At 40.0% G+C, this 15,233-nt stretch overlaps 1 protein-coding gene across 1 annotated transcript in view; it reads left to right on the forward strand.

Moving 5' to 3' along the window:
- Positions 1-289: 289 nt before the first annotated feature.
- The window catches only part of LOC306967602 (partitioning defective 3 homolog B-like), a 388,088-nt gene continuing 373,144 nt past the window's right edge, over positions 290-15,233 (forward strand). The window contains exon 1 of the mRNA XM_079562684.1: positions 290-425. Within this exon, the coding sequence (XP_079418810.1) occupies positions 309-425 (117 nt within the window). The 5' untranslated portion in view covers positions 290-308. The remainder of the gene's footprint in view (positions 426-15,233) is intronic.

Consider the following 15,233-nt stretch of genomic DNA (forward strand, 5'->3'; position numbering starts at 1 on the left):
ACATTATATTGTGTCCACAGCAATATAAAAAATTACAACGATATCCAAAAATTATATAACGACAATGACTCTAAAGATACCTGATTCTTTCTGTTTTCATGACAACCCTAGATCTTTTTCACCAACTTCCAACTTGATTTCGTGCTTCTATTTTGGGGGAGTTTGGCATTTGTTCGTTCATACATTTAAATGCACTTGTAACTCCAGTCTGTTAAATTGTGATCACTAATATATTACTGTATTTTTACTTCCTCAAGGCCTACTCATCTCGGAGACGTTTACCTTTTGATGAATCTGGGAGTAGCATCATGAAGGTGACTGTGAGTTTTGGCCAAACGGGGATCGTGGTCCCCTGTAAAGACGGCTGGACAGTGAGAGACCTCATCCAACAAGCAACTCAGAGATACAGGAAACTGCTGGAACAGGTACGCAATTCACAATTCATGCAAAATGTGCATTTTAGACCGTACACAAGGCTACAGAGTGAGGCCAATGTGGATGCAAATGGACGTATGAACTTATGAAGAAAATATTCGGTTGCGTTGGAGCGACCAGTCTATTATTTGTACCGAGCTCAGTTTAGTTGTTGCAGTAACTATTTAATATGCCACCGGCGGGAGCAGCACCACAGTTTGCAAACCACTGCTTTAGCAAATGAACAAAAGCTGCTTAAAGATTTTTTTTTGTCTCATTGACCCCTGAGCCTTCACTTAGCTGTAAAAAAAAAAGTCACAGAATAGCATTATGATGAGCTCCTAAAAAGACTGATCTCAAAATAACTCTCCGCGTTTTATTACAGCCGAGGATTTTTCCCTGCAGCCCTAAAAGCATAGTCATTTTGATATCATAAAAGGACCATATGAGTTCTCAAAGTCTGGGGAAATTAGACAAAGCCGCGGAGGTCTCGCTCTCCATAATTGCCGCATGAAAAATTAAAAGCATATCTGATTTGAATTGTGACGGTCCAGACAGTGGCCTATTCTTATTGTGAGAGTGAATGTAAATGAGTGCCTTTGGTGGCTTTCCTTTTATGAGAGCTGTTGATTCCCGGAGCTATAGCCTCATGACCCCCATCAGACGACCGAATCTACTCGGTGACTGGCTCCATATTGGCTCCATTATTCAAAGAGCACACCAGATAGACAGGGCCTCAGCTGTTATAGGAGCAGACATGTGGCACTATAGTGTTGTTTACGAGAGACAAAAGAAGCAATAGATGCACTTTAGGGCCAGCCTCTACCTCCAGTCCCTCTACTTTGGCTTTCATCTGCCCGCATATACCAACCCGTTGTTTTATGTTGTTTATTTCTCCCATACTCTCCATATTTCTGATCCATACGACCAAAATTTGCAAAGAGATGGCAGTAGTGGTCGGACTAGGGCTACATGATAAATGCAATGCAATGGTCACAATTAGCAAGTGGCAAAGACTGAAAGAGTGTGAGCAATACAATATCCCCTGCAAAGAACAAAATATCCTTTCTCCATACGCTATACTTCGATATGAAACTTGATAACCCTGTAGTTTAGACCAGTGGTTGTCAGTGGTGGGTTGCGAGCCTTTCCCAGAAATCATTTCTGTTATTATTTATGTACAGAGAATGTGTAGAATCACCACTAGGGCTGCAACTAATGATTATTTTGGTAATCGATTAATCGACCGATTATTTTTACGATTAATCGATTAATCGCTTGGCTGTGAAAGGTGCATGGAAATTGTATTTTTTTTTCAATTTTTTTATCACATAGAGCTAAAGTGGCGCCGCTTGAGGACACGTGGATGGAGTAAACTTAAAGTAAACATTTGTAGGAGGCTCTTTGTGCTAATTCTGCTTTGATTGGACGAGACAAAGACAGATATTTATGAAATTTACGATGTACAAAACACTGCAGACCCTAACTTTAAAAAACAAAGTAGGTTTTCATCCAAAATACATAATTATGTCTTTTTTGCTCTATTTTAGTCTGTGTTTGCTAGAAAGCGATTAATCGATTACTGGAATAGTTGACAACTATTTTAGTAATCGATTAGTTGTCGATTAATCGATTAGTTGTTTCAGCCCTAATCACCACTTAAGCCTGTTAAAATGACTTTTATCGGTTTGTTTTTTACATAATTTGAGCTATTTTGGCTTATTTCATGCTTATTCCACAACAATTTTGGAGGGAAAGACAATATTTGACATTATATTCTACAATCTAAGTCATATTTGTGTCGTGGCTCGTCATCCCAGGATGATTGTGGGTCCCGATCCGTACCAGTACACTGGTTTAGACCTTCGGGATTAATCTTTGTCACAACATGACAAGCTGCAACTAAAATAGGAATATTAATCTCAATTTATTATAAAACCAGTTGCAGTTCGAGCCTGTCATAGTATATTTTATAGAAAAAGGCAGTATTTCCTCACAGGGTTCTGTTTTTTACAGCTTTAATAGACAAAAAACATAAAATGCAAATCTAATGGCAATTACAAATGTACTCAAATTGTGCAGCGATATGTCAGACCAATCCTATTATTAAACTTGCTGTTGTGTCATTGGACAAGACACTGTACTCCTGCTTAGCTGATCAAAGTTACTACTAAGGAAACGGCAGCTTGCACTTCTCATTCATGTCTATTTTTGCTTTTTTTCATATGACCAAATTCACATACAGTTGGCCAAGTAATACAATAATAGGATGGTCGGTGTATTTATGTTATTTGCTTTGTATCCTTGAGCCTCCAGTTTCTGTACATTGCTGCGCGATTACTTGCCGTTGGTCGGAAAGACAGTGGGCACTGAGAGGCTGCCACAAAACTGTCAATCTGTCCCAGGGCACCTGAGTTTCCGATCAAGCGATATTGACTGTCTTACTTCACTTTCACTGGAAGCCTTCTTCCTCTTTGGAAACTTCCTCAGTAACTTGAACTTCTCCTTTCTGAGCTGGGCCAGTTCCTTTAACTATAAGCAATCAACACCTGCAGAAGTTCTTATGAGCTGTGTGGCCATTGTGCTGTTATGTGGAAGTAACAGGTCAGGTCACGGTGTAATGTTGGCAAAAGTAACAAAAGGCTCAACAACATGCTTCACATTTTTGTTTTATCTGTGGGTGTTATAGAACAATGATTATAATCCTCTCCGTGGTTAAAGAAATGCCAGTATGGTTAGCTTTGCACTTAAATATTTGTACAACTCTGCATTTGTATCCAACTATCTCACTACCTCGGAGTGCAAGTCCTTTCACAGTGACCAAGTGGAATTAGTGTGTCCAGAAAAGGTTTGTAGAGTGTTCAAGTGGGAAGCTAGAACATTATATACAGCAGAAAATACAGGAGATGGCTCATGTGGAGTAATTTAATCATAGATACTACATTGATAGCACATGGTCCTCCTAATTGTGCTCTTTACTCATTTAAGTAATCTAAAGTACTTAATATTTGTCTTGAAAAGGAACACTTGACGGCTTTGTATTGGCGTCTGTGTTGTGTTGGGAGCTGGTTAATGTTTTTTGAACCAAGGTTGAACTGTTTTCAGGCGTGAGACAGACAATCCATTCATTCATTCACACTTGCGTCTAGATAGGTTTTGTTCACATGTAGGAAAAGAATTCTTAAAGAGCCTATAGGCAGATGTTTACGCTTGGTTTATGATCGATACAGCTGTAATTTCTGGGTCTTATTATTTGAAAGGAGAAACTTCAGGTGAGTGGGGAAAAAAGTAAAATAATCTATTTGAAACATTTTCTGTAGATTACTGACATGAATGTAAGAAAACATGTATTAATCAGTTTTCTAATATTTTAAGTTTAATACGGAAAAAGGCCAAAATCAGGTTTATGGAAAAAGACTATTTGATTCCAGTGAATTGATTCCAGTGAATTGATTCCAAGTGGCATTAAATCAGTATTTCTTGGGCAATATAGCTTTTTATTTTTTACTGTATTTGTTTGTCACTGGTGCCTCTTGGCCAGGTCTCCCTCGAAAAGAAGATTTATCTCAAGGGACTTCCTGGTTAAATAAAGGTTAATAATAAAAGTGCAGATATGATGGTGTGCTGAATAGGGCTCGACCAATGTGGATTTTTGGGTTCCAATACCGATGCTGATATGAAGGGGAATGGCATGGCTGATAGCCGATATATAGGCCAATAGTTTAAGTCATTTAATTTGATGTTTTTTTGTTTTTTTATCTTTCAAATAGTCTATAGTTAAACATTTATTATTATATATATATAGGATTAGATCATAAAAACACCTGATAGAGGTCGACAGATGTGGGTTTTCCTGAGGCCGATGCCATTTTTGTTTAGCTGGTGCCGATATGCACCACTGATATTTTCTAATATTTAAAAAAAAATGGCTGGCCTATAATACTCCAATTAAATGTGTCAGTGTTGAACTCTGACGTAAAATATGCCTAGGAAGTTTTGTTTGTTATGTTATTAAGTTGCGAGGGCTTATTTTAAAGCCCAGACTGAGCTCTTTCCAGCTCGGTTCCGGAGATATCGGCCGATAAATGGCCCATATCGGCAATCGGCCGACATCAAAAATACCCAAATATTGGCCCTAGTGCTGAAATGACACGTGGGCTGAAATTGTACATTCTTTTGCACAAAAGCTGCTTGCTTTGTACATTTTTCTCTATTTGAATATTCAAGTTGTGTGAATGCAAATCTTTTGAAAATAATATGCTCAGATATTTTGCATTTGTGGCATTCAAAATATAGTGTTTGTTTGGGCATTAAAATGGCATGGAAAAGCATTAAATTGGACTGGTTGATACTGTATCTGTTGAAAACCTGAAAAAATCTTAACAAAATCAGCAAACTTTTATAAATGTTGCTTTGTGTTTGTGTGTGTCTTAAGTTGCCAGGGTAGATGTTTTTGATCAAAATGAGTAATCATTGCCAGTTATCTCAGCATTAAACCACTGGATTACAACTAACTTCACTCCGTGGCCAACACACATTATGAGTTTTTCTGTGTATTGAGTAACATTGCCTCCTCCATGGCCTCTTCCATTTTTTCCTCAAATTCCACAACACAGCCTTCTATTGCAATAGATATTTGCAGCATTTTCTGAGTGAATCCTAATACATTTCGCAGCTTTTTAGTCTCTCCCTCTCTCTTGTTTGACACATTGTTGATCGCGGCTCAGAGCTCCGCAGTGGAAATCTCCCGGTGAGTTCGCCTGTAGTCTCCCTGTTCGCTCTCTGCTCTATTGATTAGCTCTCTGACTGTTTAAATACTTTGTTTCCCAGCTGCGCGCGAACGCAACGCCTTGTTAAGCACATGCACCGTGCACTTCTCTGCCGCGGCCTCTCCCTCTCCCACTGCTCCTGTTGTTTTCTCTTCACTCCCCGCTCCGTTCTTCCATCTCATCCTCCTACGTCTTTGTCAGCACTTCCCTAAAACCACACACTTCACCAGAAATTCACTTTGTGCAAGCCTGATACCAGAATAGTTGCGACAAGTTGTGTAAACTGAACTGCATTGTGGGAGGACGGCAAAAATGTGATGGAACTTTGTGAATCAATATATTGTGAAGTCGAAAACGGAGAAAAAATTGAGGCAACTGTTGTGATGGCGCGACAAAAAACGATTTATTGGCTGACAATGCTGGAATTTCCTAAATACAAAATGTCCCAAAATGTATCAGAGTAGGGTTCGTAGTTCTTCCTCCATCATCATACTTCCCCTTGTTATCTCTATCTCGACTTCTCTTTTGAGCTTTGACATTTAAAACCATTTGCTCTGTGTTTTTTGTTCCTCATAGATTATACACAAGCTGTTCTTTGCTTTCACAGCCTCCTCCACACAATTTACCTTGATGCTTTTCTCCATCACCGTGGGATTTTAAGCGGTGCGGGAAGGAACAAGCATGAAACAAAAGTCTAAACCAGGACTCAAACGTGAACAGAGCCAAGTCAAAATCAGGGCAAAATCAGGAAAGTCCTACTCAGATTCTTAGTCTTTGTATAATAAACAATGGACAATCTAGTAATGACTAAACGGGACGTAAACCAGAATGAAACCAGTATCAAAGTGGGAAAAAACATAGTTAAACCTCGACCAAACCAGGACTTGACTTAAATCTGACCAAAGCACGACTTGGCTAAATCAGTTGTTTTACGTCAATCAAGGATGATAAGCTGCAAAGAACAAGAGCCAAATAAGAATCAAATCAACCACATATAGTGTACAATAGTGTATTTTGACACATATTAATGATTTAAACAAGCTGAAATTATGATTAGAAAAAGCCTATCGATACTCATTAACTAGAGCTGCATTATGTTGAAAAAAAATATATGTTATTTGCGATAAGGATGTGATATTATATGCTATATTGATGATATTATTGCGATATTTTACTAAATCATTTCAACACAGTATGTTTCAATAAATACAAAAACACAAAATGTAAGTCATTTGTTTTTCAGTGTTTTGTTTCAGTTAAAAAAAAAGACCAAAACAAAGTTAGGAAAATTATAATTGAAGCAGAACTAAGTAACTCATGCCCATAGAGGCCATAAGCGGCACTGCTGGTGTCGTAGCATGTTGCGTTTTTTTACATCTTGTCCATGAGAGTAAATACTACGCTGACAGAAAAGACAAAGGGAGAGAGGGATATTGTACATGACTCCAACTGAGGCTGTAAATACTGTTTAAGTGGCGCTAGCCCACTGTTAGCTTTGCCCGTTAGCTTCTTTGGGATTCCCTTAGTGTGTGTTAGTGGTTCCTACCCGGAGGCAGGAAAGTTGCAATTGTGGTTATCTGGCCAGAGACACCAGGGGGAGATTAGTCATTATCATTAACCATAAACACTTTTACTGGCTCCCGGTGGCGTTTAGGGTGGACTTTAAGGTCCTGATGTTTGTTTTCAAGGCCATCAATGGTCTGGCCCCGGCCTACCTTGCCGAATTAGTAACGGTCTACGAACCAGCCAGAACTCTGCGCTCCTCTGAACACACCTCCCTGGTCACTCCCAAGTTCAAATACAAAAAGTTTGGAGGCCGTTCATTTGCCGCACAAGGCCCAAAGCTGTGGAACGCACTTCCGGTCCAGCTTCGAAACATCACAGAGCTGAGTGTTTTTAAATCACAGTTGAAGACACATTTTTTCAGGAAAGCCTTCGATACATAGCCACCGACTCGACTGCTGTTTTTATGTGTTTTTGTATTTATTGTTGTCTACTATGATTCTTGTTTTTATCCTGGAAAGCGCTCTGGGCACCTTCTGGTTGTTGTTGGGCGCTATACAAATAAAATTTGATTGATTGATTGACTTGTATTACCCCCAGAGGGACTACAATTATTAAGGTAAACAAGTTACTTAGTTCTTCTTTAAAACTGAACTTTTGAACTGAAAAGTGTGTCGATTCGGTGAGACTTTTGCAGTGCAAGATATATTGTGGCTTCTTGTGAGATGGATAATACATTACATAGTATTGCGATATATTGTGTTGCCCTAAATTTACCAGACTCTGATGGGTTTTTTTGTTCTTTTTTTGTAGATAAATTATGATAGAAATGTTCACTGAGAGATGTGACTCACTGAAATGGTTCGTTGACACACTTTTTGGTCCCGACCCATCAGTTGAGAACCTTTGGGCTCTATGATGCACTGGACTTGAACTGAGCAAAACAATTTATTCTGAAGTAACTAAAATCAAATGGAGGATTGAATGAGGACTAAAATGAAACTAACAAGAACCAGAATTGATAGACGACATTAACGGAAAACAGGATCACTCCATAGTATAAGTCGCACCGGCAACCCTGGTGCACTGTTGACAAGCCTCTCTCCACAGCACGTTGTTCAAGCACCCATTTGCGAACTCGTAACGCCAGTCACTCAAGTTTCTCGCTCACTCCATTACCGTGATTACCGTTTTCTGCTTCATATTTCACTACATGCAGTTTGTAATCTGCAGAATATGAACTTCTTTTGGGGGGCATTTATGTTCAGTCTTAGCAGATACTGGTCCTCAAGCCTTGAGCGCCCTCTAGCAACTGTCAGTGTGAAAATAACGAACATGTGAAATTATATATTTGGATTATATAAGTCGCACCTGAGTATAAGTCGCACCCCCAGCCAAACTATGAAAAAAAGTGTGACTTATAGCCTGGAAAATACGGTAGTTGTGTAGTAGCTGAAAGTGCGACGAAACCAGGACTAATATAGGATTCAAACAAGCCACACCAAATAGAAACAGATGCGCTTAAACTGTCTCAAAATAAAACAAAATCAACCTTGCCAACAGCGTCGCCAGGAGATGCCTTTGTAATCACCACTTGTCTCCTTCCACCGTTTCAGAACCACTCCTGGAGAGCGTCTCCTTTGTCACGCCCGCCACTTTATTTTGTAGTTGCAACTTTTTCAAGGATTATTACCCGTGTTCGTGCGCAGCGGTCCCTTCTCTAATCCCTCGCAGCGCACGGCAACGGCGGTTTAAATTGTCACTTAAACAGCTTGCCTTCTATCTCTCCGCTCTCTCTAGCCATTTTATCAGCTGTGTCCTACTTAGAAAGCTTGTATTACAACCGTGCATTGTGTTTTTCCATGCTGACTTGCATGCAGCCTGACTGACACAGGCAGTCTCACAGCGCTGCTAAGTCTGACAGCCACTGAAGGCAGCATCGTGTTGAAATGAGCGGGTTAGTTTTGAGATTATAAGGGATTTGCTGTCACTATAAACATTGCACTGTTTGTATTCATGCCTTTATACTTGACCAGGAATTAAGGCTGCAACTAACGATTATTTTTCTATCGATTAATCTATCGATTATTTTTTCGATTAATCGATTAATCTATCGATTATTTTTTCGATTAATCGATCGATTATTTTTCATGTTACCGATTATTTTTTCATTTAAAATGAAGAAAAAAACATTGATGTGTCCAAATGGCATGGCTTTTATATATTTATTTACTACTAGTCTATTTTCCCCACTTTTTAAAATAGTAAATGGCAAATGGGCCCATTCTCTCACTTCTGGCCCTGACCCACAGTTTGGGAACCGCTGATTTAAAACTAACTGAAACCTGCACCTGACGGTTATTTCTGTCTGACCACTGAGAATTAGCCTGTGAGTCGCCCAATTCGTTTTAGACTGTGCACATTCAGAGAACCAGAGTTACTGTAAGTTACTGTGCTCGTGAGAACCATGTGGATTCAACTCCTCTTTGAGACAAAAAGGCCACGGAGAACGGCTTTTTACTCTCGTCTATCCATCAAACTACTGTCCTGATTCTCCGCTAGACACGACAACAAGAGAGTTTAAATGAGTGTGTGGCCGATGCCCCGAGTCTGCGCAGAGAAAACATGAGAACAGCGCCCGGGACACGGGGACGGGATGCAGCCGCGGAGGAGCCGCGCATGAGGGCAGCATGAGGCGAAGCGAGAACCGGGAGACAGACAGCCGAGCGGGGCACGAGCGGAGAAGTAGCCTACTCGCGTGTTGGGAGAGACGGGGAAGGCGGTCGGTCTCTCCTGCTCATTCACTTGCAGACTGCTCCGTTTTGGTTTTATATGTGGCAAAGTAGGCGGAGAGTGAGTGCGCGTCAGAGCCTGTCCCCGTAACAACGCGTTGATTAATAAGTGAAACAACACCGTAGTTTGACTGAGATGCGCGGCCCTTGCAGCCGCGGGTGTTTTCGTTTCACATGTTCGTTCATAGCCGTTGTGCTGTAGCCTGGCTAACGCCAGACTAAAATCACAAGTGATATTGCAGTTCGAAATGATTGGAGCGCACACAGCAGTCTGGCGTTAGCCAGGTTAGTTGTGCTGCTGTGATATGACATTTCCGCTCGACAGTGTGCAAACAACAACATTATTAGGCCGTTTCTGGAAATACTCCCACACTTTTGACGACTTTTGCCGTGCTTTTTCCCCCTCGGTCGCAGCGTTTGCATTACGCGCAGCCATGCTGGAAGTGAAATGTAAACAAGCGACGCGTCGACGCACAAAAACGGCGTCGACGTATTTACGTAATCGACGACGTCGACGACGTCGACGCGTCGTTGCAGCCTTACCAGGAATGAATTAAGAGAATTAACGTTGCATTTTATCATTGCAGGATTAGGAGAAGTAGGAGTAATGAACACTGTATGCAGTAGTATTTGAAGGGGATTTGAATATCTGCCTATATCCGGTATGAACCGATACCAAGAGACTTTCTTAAAAGTGGCTGCTGTGAGTGACTCCATTGTGAGGTGAAGTGTTATCTTTTGCATACAAGATTTTTATTAATGATCAATTTTAGGCTATCTGTTAATAAACTGTAGTAGAAAAACATTAAACAAAAATTACTGGTCTTTTCTACACTAAGTATCCTCGGGTATATATGACAGGCTATTTAGGTTACATTAATATAAACACTCACTATATATAAAATCACAAACATAGATTTGATCATAACAACTTGTACATAACAAATATCTTACCAGCATTTCATAAACCGACATACTAATACTTGGCCACGGCAGCAGTGGCTCTTTTTATTTTATGAGGCTGCATAAGTTGATCCAATCATAGTTTCTGGCCCAGCTTTGATACTTCTCGTTAGCATTAGCATGTTGCTGCTAGCTTTAGAATGCTGTTGCTAGCTGCAGCAATAAAAAAAACAACAAGTGATTGTATTCTCCAGGTTCTGCCCCTAAAAATGACATAAAACGGTGAGAGCCATAACAGGTGTTGGTTCAGTAACAGATATTTGTAGTCGATAGCCGATATCTTATTTTTTCCAGTTGCTGCTCCAATATCCAATACCAGTATCGGATCGGTGCATCCCTAGTGATTACTGTGGTAGTAGTTGCAGAGCAGTATTTAGTAGTAGCCTTGGTCGTGTGGGTAATGATGATAACTGTAGAAGTGCAGTGCATTTTATTACTTCTATCTCACTTGGCTAATTTAAAAACACATTTGAAAGTGAAATTTGATGCTAAACCTTTTTAGTATTTTCTGCCCTGAGCTAATTACCTCGACTGAAAACCTTATGTTAAGTAGCTGCTAAACATGGCATGAGAGGTAAAGCTACTTGCTTTAAGTACCACTCAATTGTTTCGCAGCTTGTTGAAAGCACCAGCCTTCTGTAATGAGAGAGGCCAGGTTACTTGACCTACATTTGTTGTCTAGACGGTTCTTATCAGGTTGCAAACTTACTACATTCAAATATGCTCGGACCATTAAGCGCACATTCTATTAAACCAATGTGCTCTTCTCGTTGGGACACTTGACCTGACTGCGAAAGTAAAGAGAACACTCTTTGATTTTTCTGTCATGAGCAGCAAGGAATTTACCATAATTCCCGATCAAACCTTCTATATTTATCTTGGCTTGGGGAAACTACTAATACATGCCTTTCAGTCATGTGACTTTTGTTGTTATGGCGGCCATTTTGAATACCGAAGTAGAATTATGCAGTACTAGAACATGTAACAATATCTCTCAATATCTCACAATATCATTGCTCATGAAGATAAAAACACAGCCCCAGAGACGCATGTTTCTGTAAAGAAACCAGTGAGTCAGTGTTTAAGATGTTTGCATGCTACCAGCTAGCATTTAGCTTCAACAGCTCAGCTCTGACCTCTCCAAGAGAAAGCCCTGAACCACAAACATCTAGCCTTGGATCAGTGTTCATAGATATGAGCCACACATGTGCTTATTGTGTTGAAGCCATTGACAGTTGATTGATGACAGTTGCTAACCGGTAGCATGTTAACATCTTGAGCAGCTTTAACACTGACTCAGACTGAGACTCTGTTGACATGACAAACTGTAAAAATCACAGAGAAACGTGTTCTGTTTCCTCTTTGATGGGTTAGTTTGTCTGAGGAGTGAAGCAGATCTTCAGTAAATCCTGCTGTAGCTCCAGACAGAGCTGCTACATCTGTGCCACATTTTCTTGTTTATCACATAAACGTGCACCTCTGGAGCCGTGTTTTTACTGTTATCTTCTTGAGCAATGATTATGAGTCCTACTCATCCTGAGTAGAGATATTGTTACATGTTGTAGTACTGCATAGTGCTGATTCGGTATTCAAAATGGCTGGAAAATGGATGCATGTATAAAATCACGAAGAAGAAGCTAACAGGCTAACGGTCGAAGGTAACTGTGGGCTAGCGCCACCGAAGCGCCATTGTGGAATTGGGTTGTGGCACATTGTACAATATCCCTCTCTCCCGTTGTCTTTTCTGTCAGTGTAGTATTTACTCTCACGGACAATTAATGATTAAAAAAATAAATGCAACATGCTACGACATCTGCAGTTGTGCTTATGGCTGCTCGGGTATGAGTTTTAAAATACAGTTTCCAAACTATCATCATTAAACCAGATTTTAAATGTTTTGCACCTTACATTACCATAAATTTGAATTCAGTTTTACAGAAGGGGGTGCCGACTTGTTGGTTTAGTGACAATCCGGATCACGTAACAAGTGAATTTCTCCACTGTGAGATTAACTAAGTCTCGGCGTCTCCTCTCACATGCTGAAAATAAACATGCACATTGTAAATTGACTTCTCAAAACATTGTGTGAGTGAGGATGATGGGAAACGCCTGTTTGTTGACTAAACAGACACTGGCAAATTACTTCCAAGTTTAGTGGTTAAAGTCCAAAGCTGCCACTCCTTTGATGCGTGTCATAACAATATCCCCGCTCCAGGTATTCAAAATACAGAAGAAGATATTGTTTTGTGTTTACCGTCGCATTCGTAAAGCCTTTTGTGTGGTTGTCTAAAACGTCCTATCTTATGCGGGCATGTTTTGTGGTCGACTTGCTATGTGAAGAATGGTAGTAAGGTGTGGCTAAACAAGCTGATAAAACTATAAAAAAGAATCCTGGACTGAAGCCAAACTCGGGTAATTAGTGGAGAGTGTAGGAGGGACGTGGAGAGGACGCGTGCTGCTTATCCACAATACAGAACAGGAATGTGGCGGTGATGGAGACTAATGCTTTTATATAGAGCACTTGAAACACAATCATTATGAGTCGACAGCTTTTGTGTGTAATGGATATAAAGTCATTTCAACTTCAAAAAAGGAATAACTTAATTCTCCTGCAGCATTTATTACCACAGTGAATCATATTAGTCAATTTTATGAGCAATATTGTAGGTGTCTCTGCAAGCTTTGTCAATCTCATATTTACGTACGCTGTACATTTGGGCCAGGTCTTTTGCAAACAATAGGCTAAAGCAAGTTCCTCTTGGCGAATCATGTAAACATTTTACTCTGGAAAGGAAATACAATCTTTATCGGGTGATTTCCACACCAGATTGCGACAAGAGTGACTTCATTGTAGCAGAAACTGGCCATATAATTCCGAGAAGTGCAGATTTCAGCACTGTTAACCTCTTAGCCCCTGCCTTAACCAAGCTCGGCTCAGCTCAAATCAAAAAGGTTGCAGCCTATAGGCTAGTGTAGCTCCTCATTTGAAAGCTACTTCTACAAAACTGATCATTTTCATGTGTTGTTGCAACTTTTCTTGACTTTTCTTGACATTTCTTTTCATCACTTTTTTTGTAGCCTGGTAAACCACACCCATTTCTTTTCTGCATGAAAGAAGGTGGGTCTGGACATACACGGTTTACAAGTGACCAATGGTCGCTGGCTGCTCTGCTTTGTGACGACGACTCTAGGGGCGGCCATTGCTGTAGATCCTCCATATAGCCGCTAGTCTCCCATTGGAAAGCATTGCACTTAAGACACGTTAAAAACAGCTTCTGATTTTTTGGAACTTAGAGAGCTAGATATTCCTCCTGTGATAACGCTGGGTTAGTTACCGTTATAGAAACCAGGCTGGTTTTCGTAAGATTTTTATTTAGAAATGTATACTAATGAGAGCCGGACTTTGATTGACAGGCGGTTAGCATTAGCGCTAATGGCGTGGCTACAACTGAACTGCGTGCCCTGCGAGGGCTGAGTCTACAGTGAAGATCCCGCCCTCATGCCCTTTTTAGGAACATGCTCCTTCACAGTAGGGTAGGAGGAGTCTGCAAATATGCCATGATTTCCCCCTCGAACATAGTCGTTGTGGCAAACGGGCAATCTTTTTTTGTTGGTCTTTTGTGGCGTTTTTGCTTTTTCGTCACTTTTTTGTCACGTTTTTGTCACTTTTCTGTTATTCTTTGGCTGCTTCTTTATTGCGTTGTTGTCGCCCTTTTGTAGCATCTTCATCCTTGTTCTTTGCTCGGGTTTATCTTTTAGATTTGGGTGATGTCAGACTGGAGAGAATGTGCTTGGTTCAGGCGGGGGTGAAGAGATTAATGACATCAAGCGGTTCTTCCTAATCTGTTTGAATTTGAAACATTAAAAGCTTCAATTAAGCACTATTTTGAGTCATTTCAAAGACCTTACACCTAAAAGCATTTATATGGGTGAATAGACGCATTACATTCCCCACTTAGGCTGCACAATATATCACAATGTCACAATATATCACATTATATCATGCATTAAGAAGCTCCAATATATTGATCATATTTTGCTAGCACAATAGAGCCTTAAACAAAATCATGGCAACTTAAAAATGTGCCAAATGTCCTCATGTAGTATTTTTTAAGTCTTGTTTAGACACAATTTGACAAAAGAAAGATATGGAATGTACCGCGTTGAAATGGTTTAGAAAAATATTGTACTAATATTAAATTGAATGAATTGAATTTCGCTATTTTTCTTAGATTTTGCAGCTATTCTGTATTTTGTAAATGATTGACTGGTAATTTAGTGTTTTGGCTCATGACAAGTTTGATAATCATGTTTTTAATTAGCACTTTGATTTCGAACATAAAAATTAATCCAGCATGTTGTTATCGTTCTGTTTGTCAGACACGTCTAAACTCTTCCGTCAAACGTCTAAAATCTAGATCACTAAACACTGATAGCGCTAATAGCGACATTATCTTTTCATATATCTGTGATTAAGTGCTAATCCCCCTGCAGTGATCAACATATTTACTCTCTTATCTCGACTCCTGCTTCATAAGAACATGCCTCAAGGATTTTAAACAGGCAGCATTAAAGGAACAGGACCCGTCTCCTCCAGGTTGTGTGACATTTTATTGATTCAGATGCAGAGGCTCTCACTTCTTATCTCGGGCTCTTCAGTCAGTCTCATGTCGACTTAGTAGTTTGCAACCGGGATTGTATGCTTTTAATCAAAGGTGTAAAAATATAGCCTGGCTTGCTACACTGTTAGCATAGGCTTTATTGGTTTTCTTTGTGTGTCTCTTAAAAAAAA

Source organism: Gobius niger, assembly GCF_951799975.1.
Source record: "Gobius niger genome assembly, chromosome: 9".
In the NCBI taxonomy this organism is placed as follows: domain Eukaryota; kingdom Metazoa; phylum Chordata; class Actinopteri; order Gobiiformes; family Gobiidae; genus Gobius; species Gobius niger.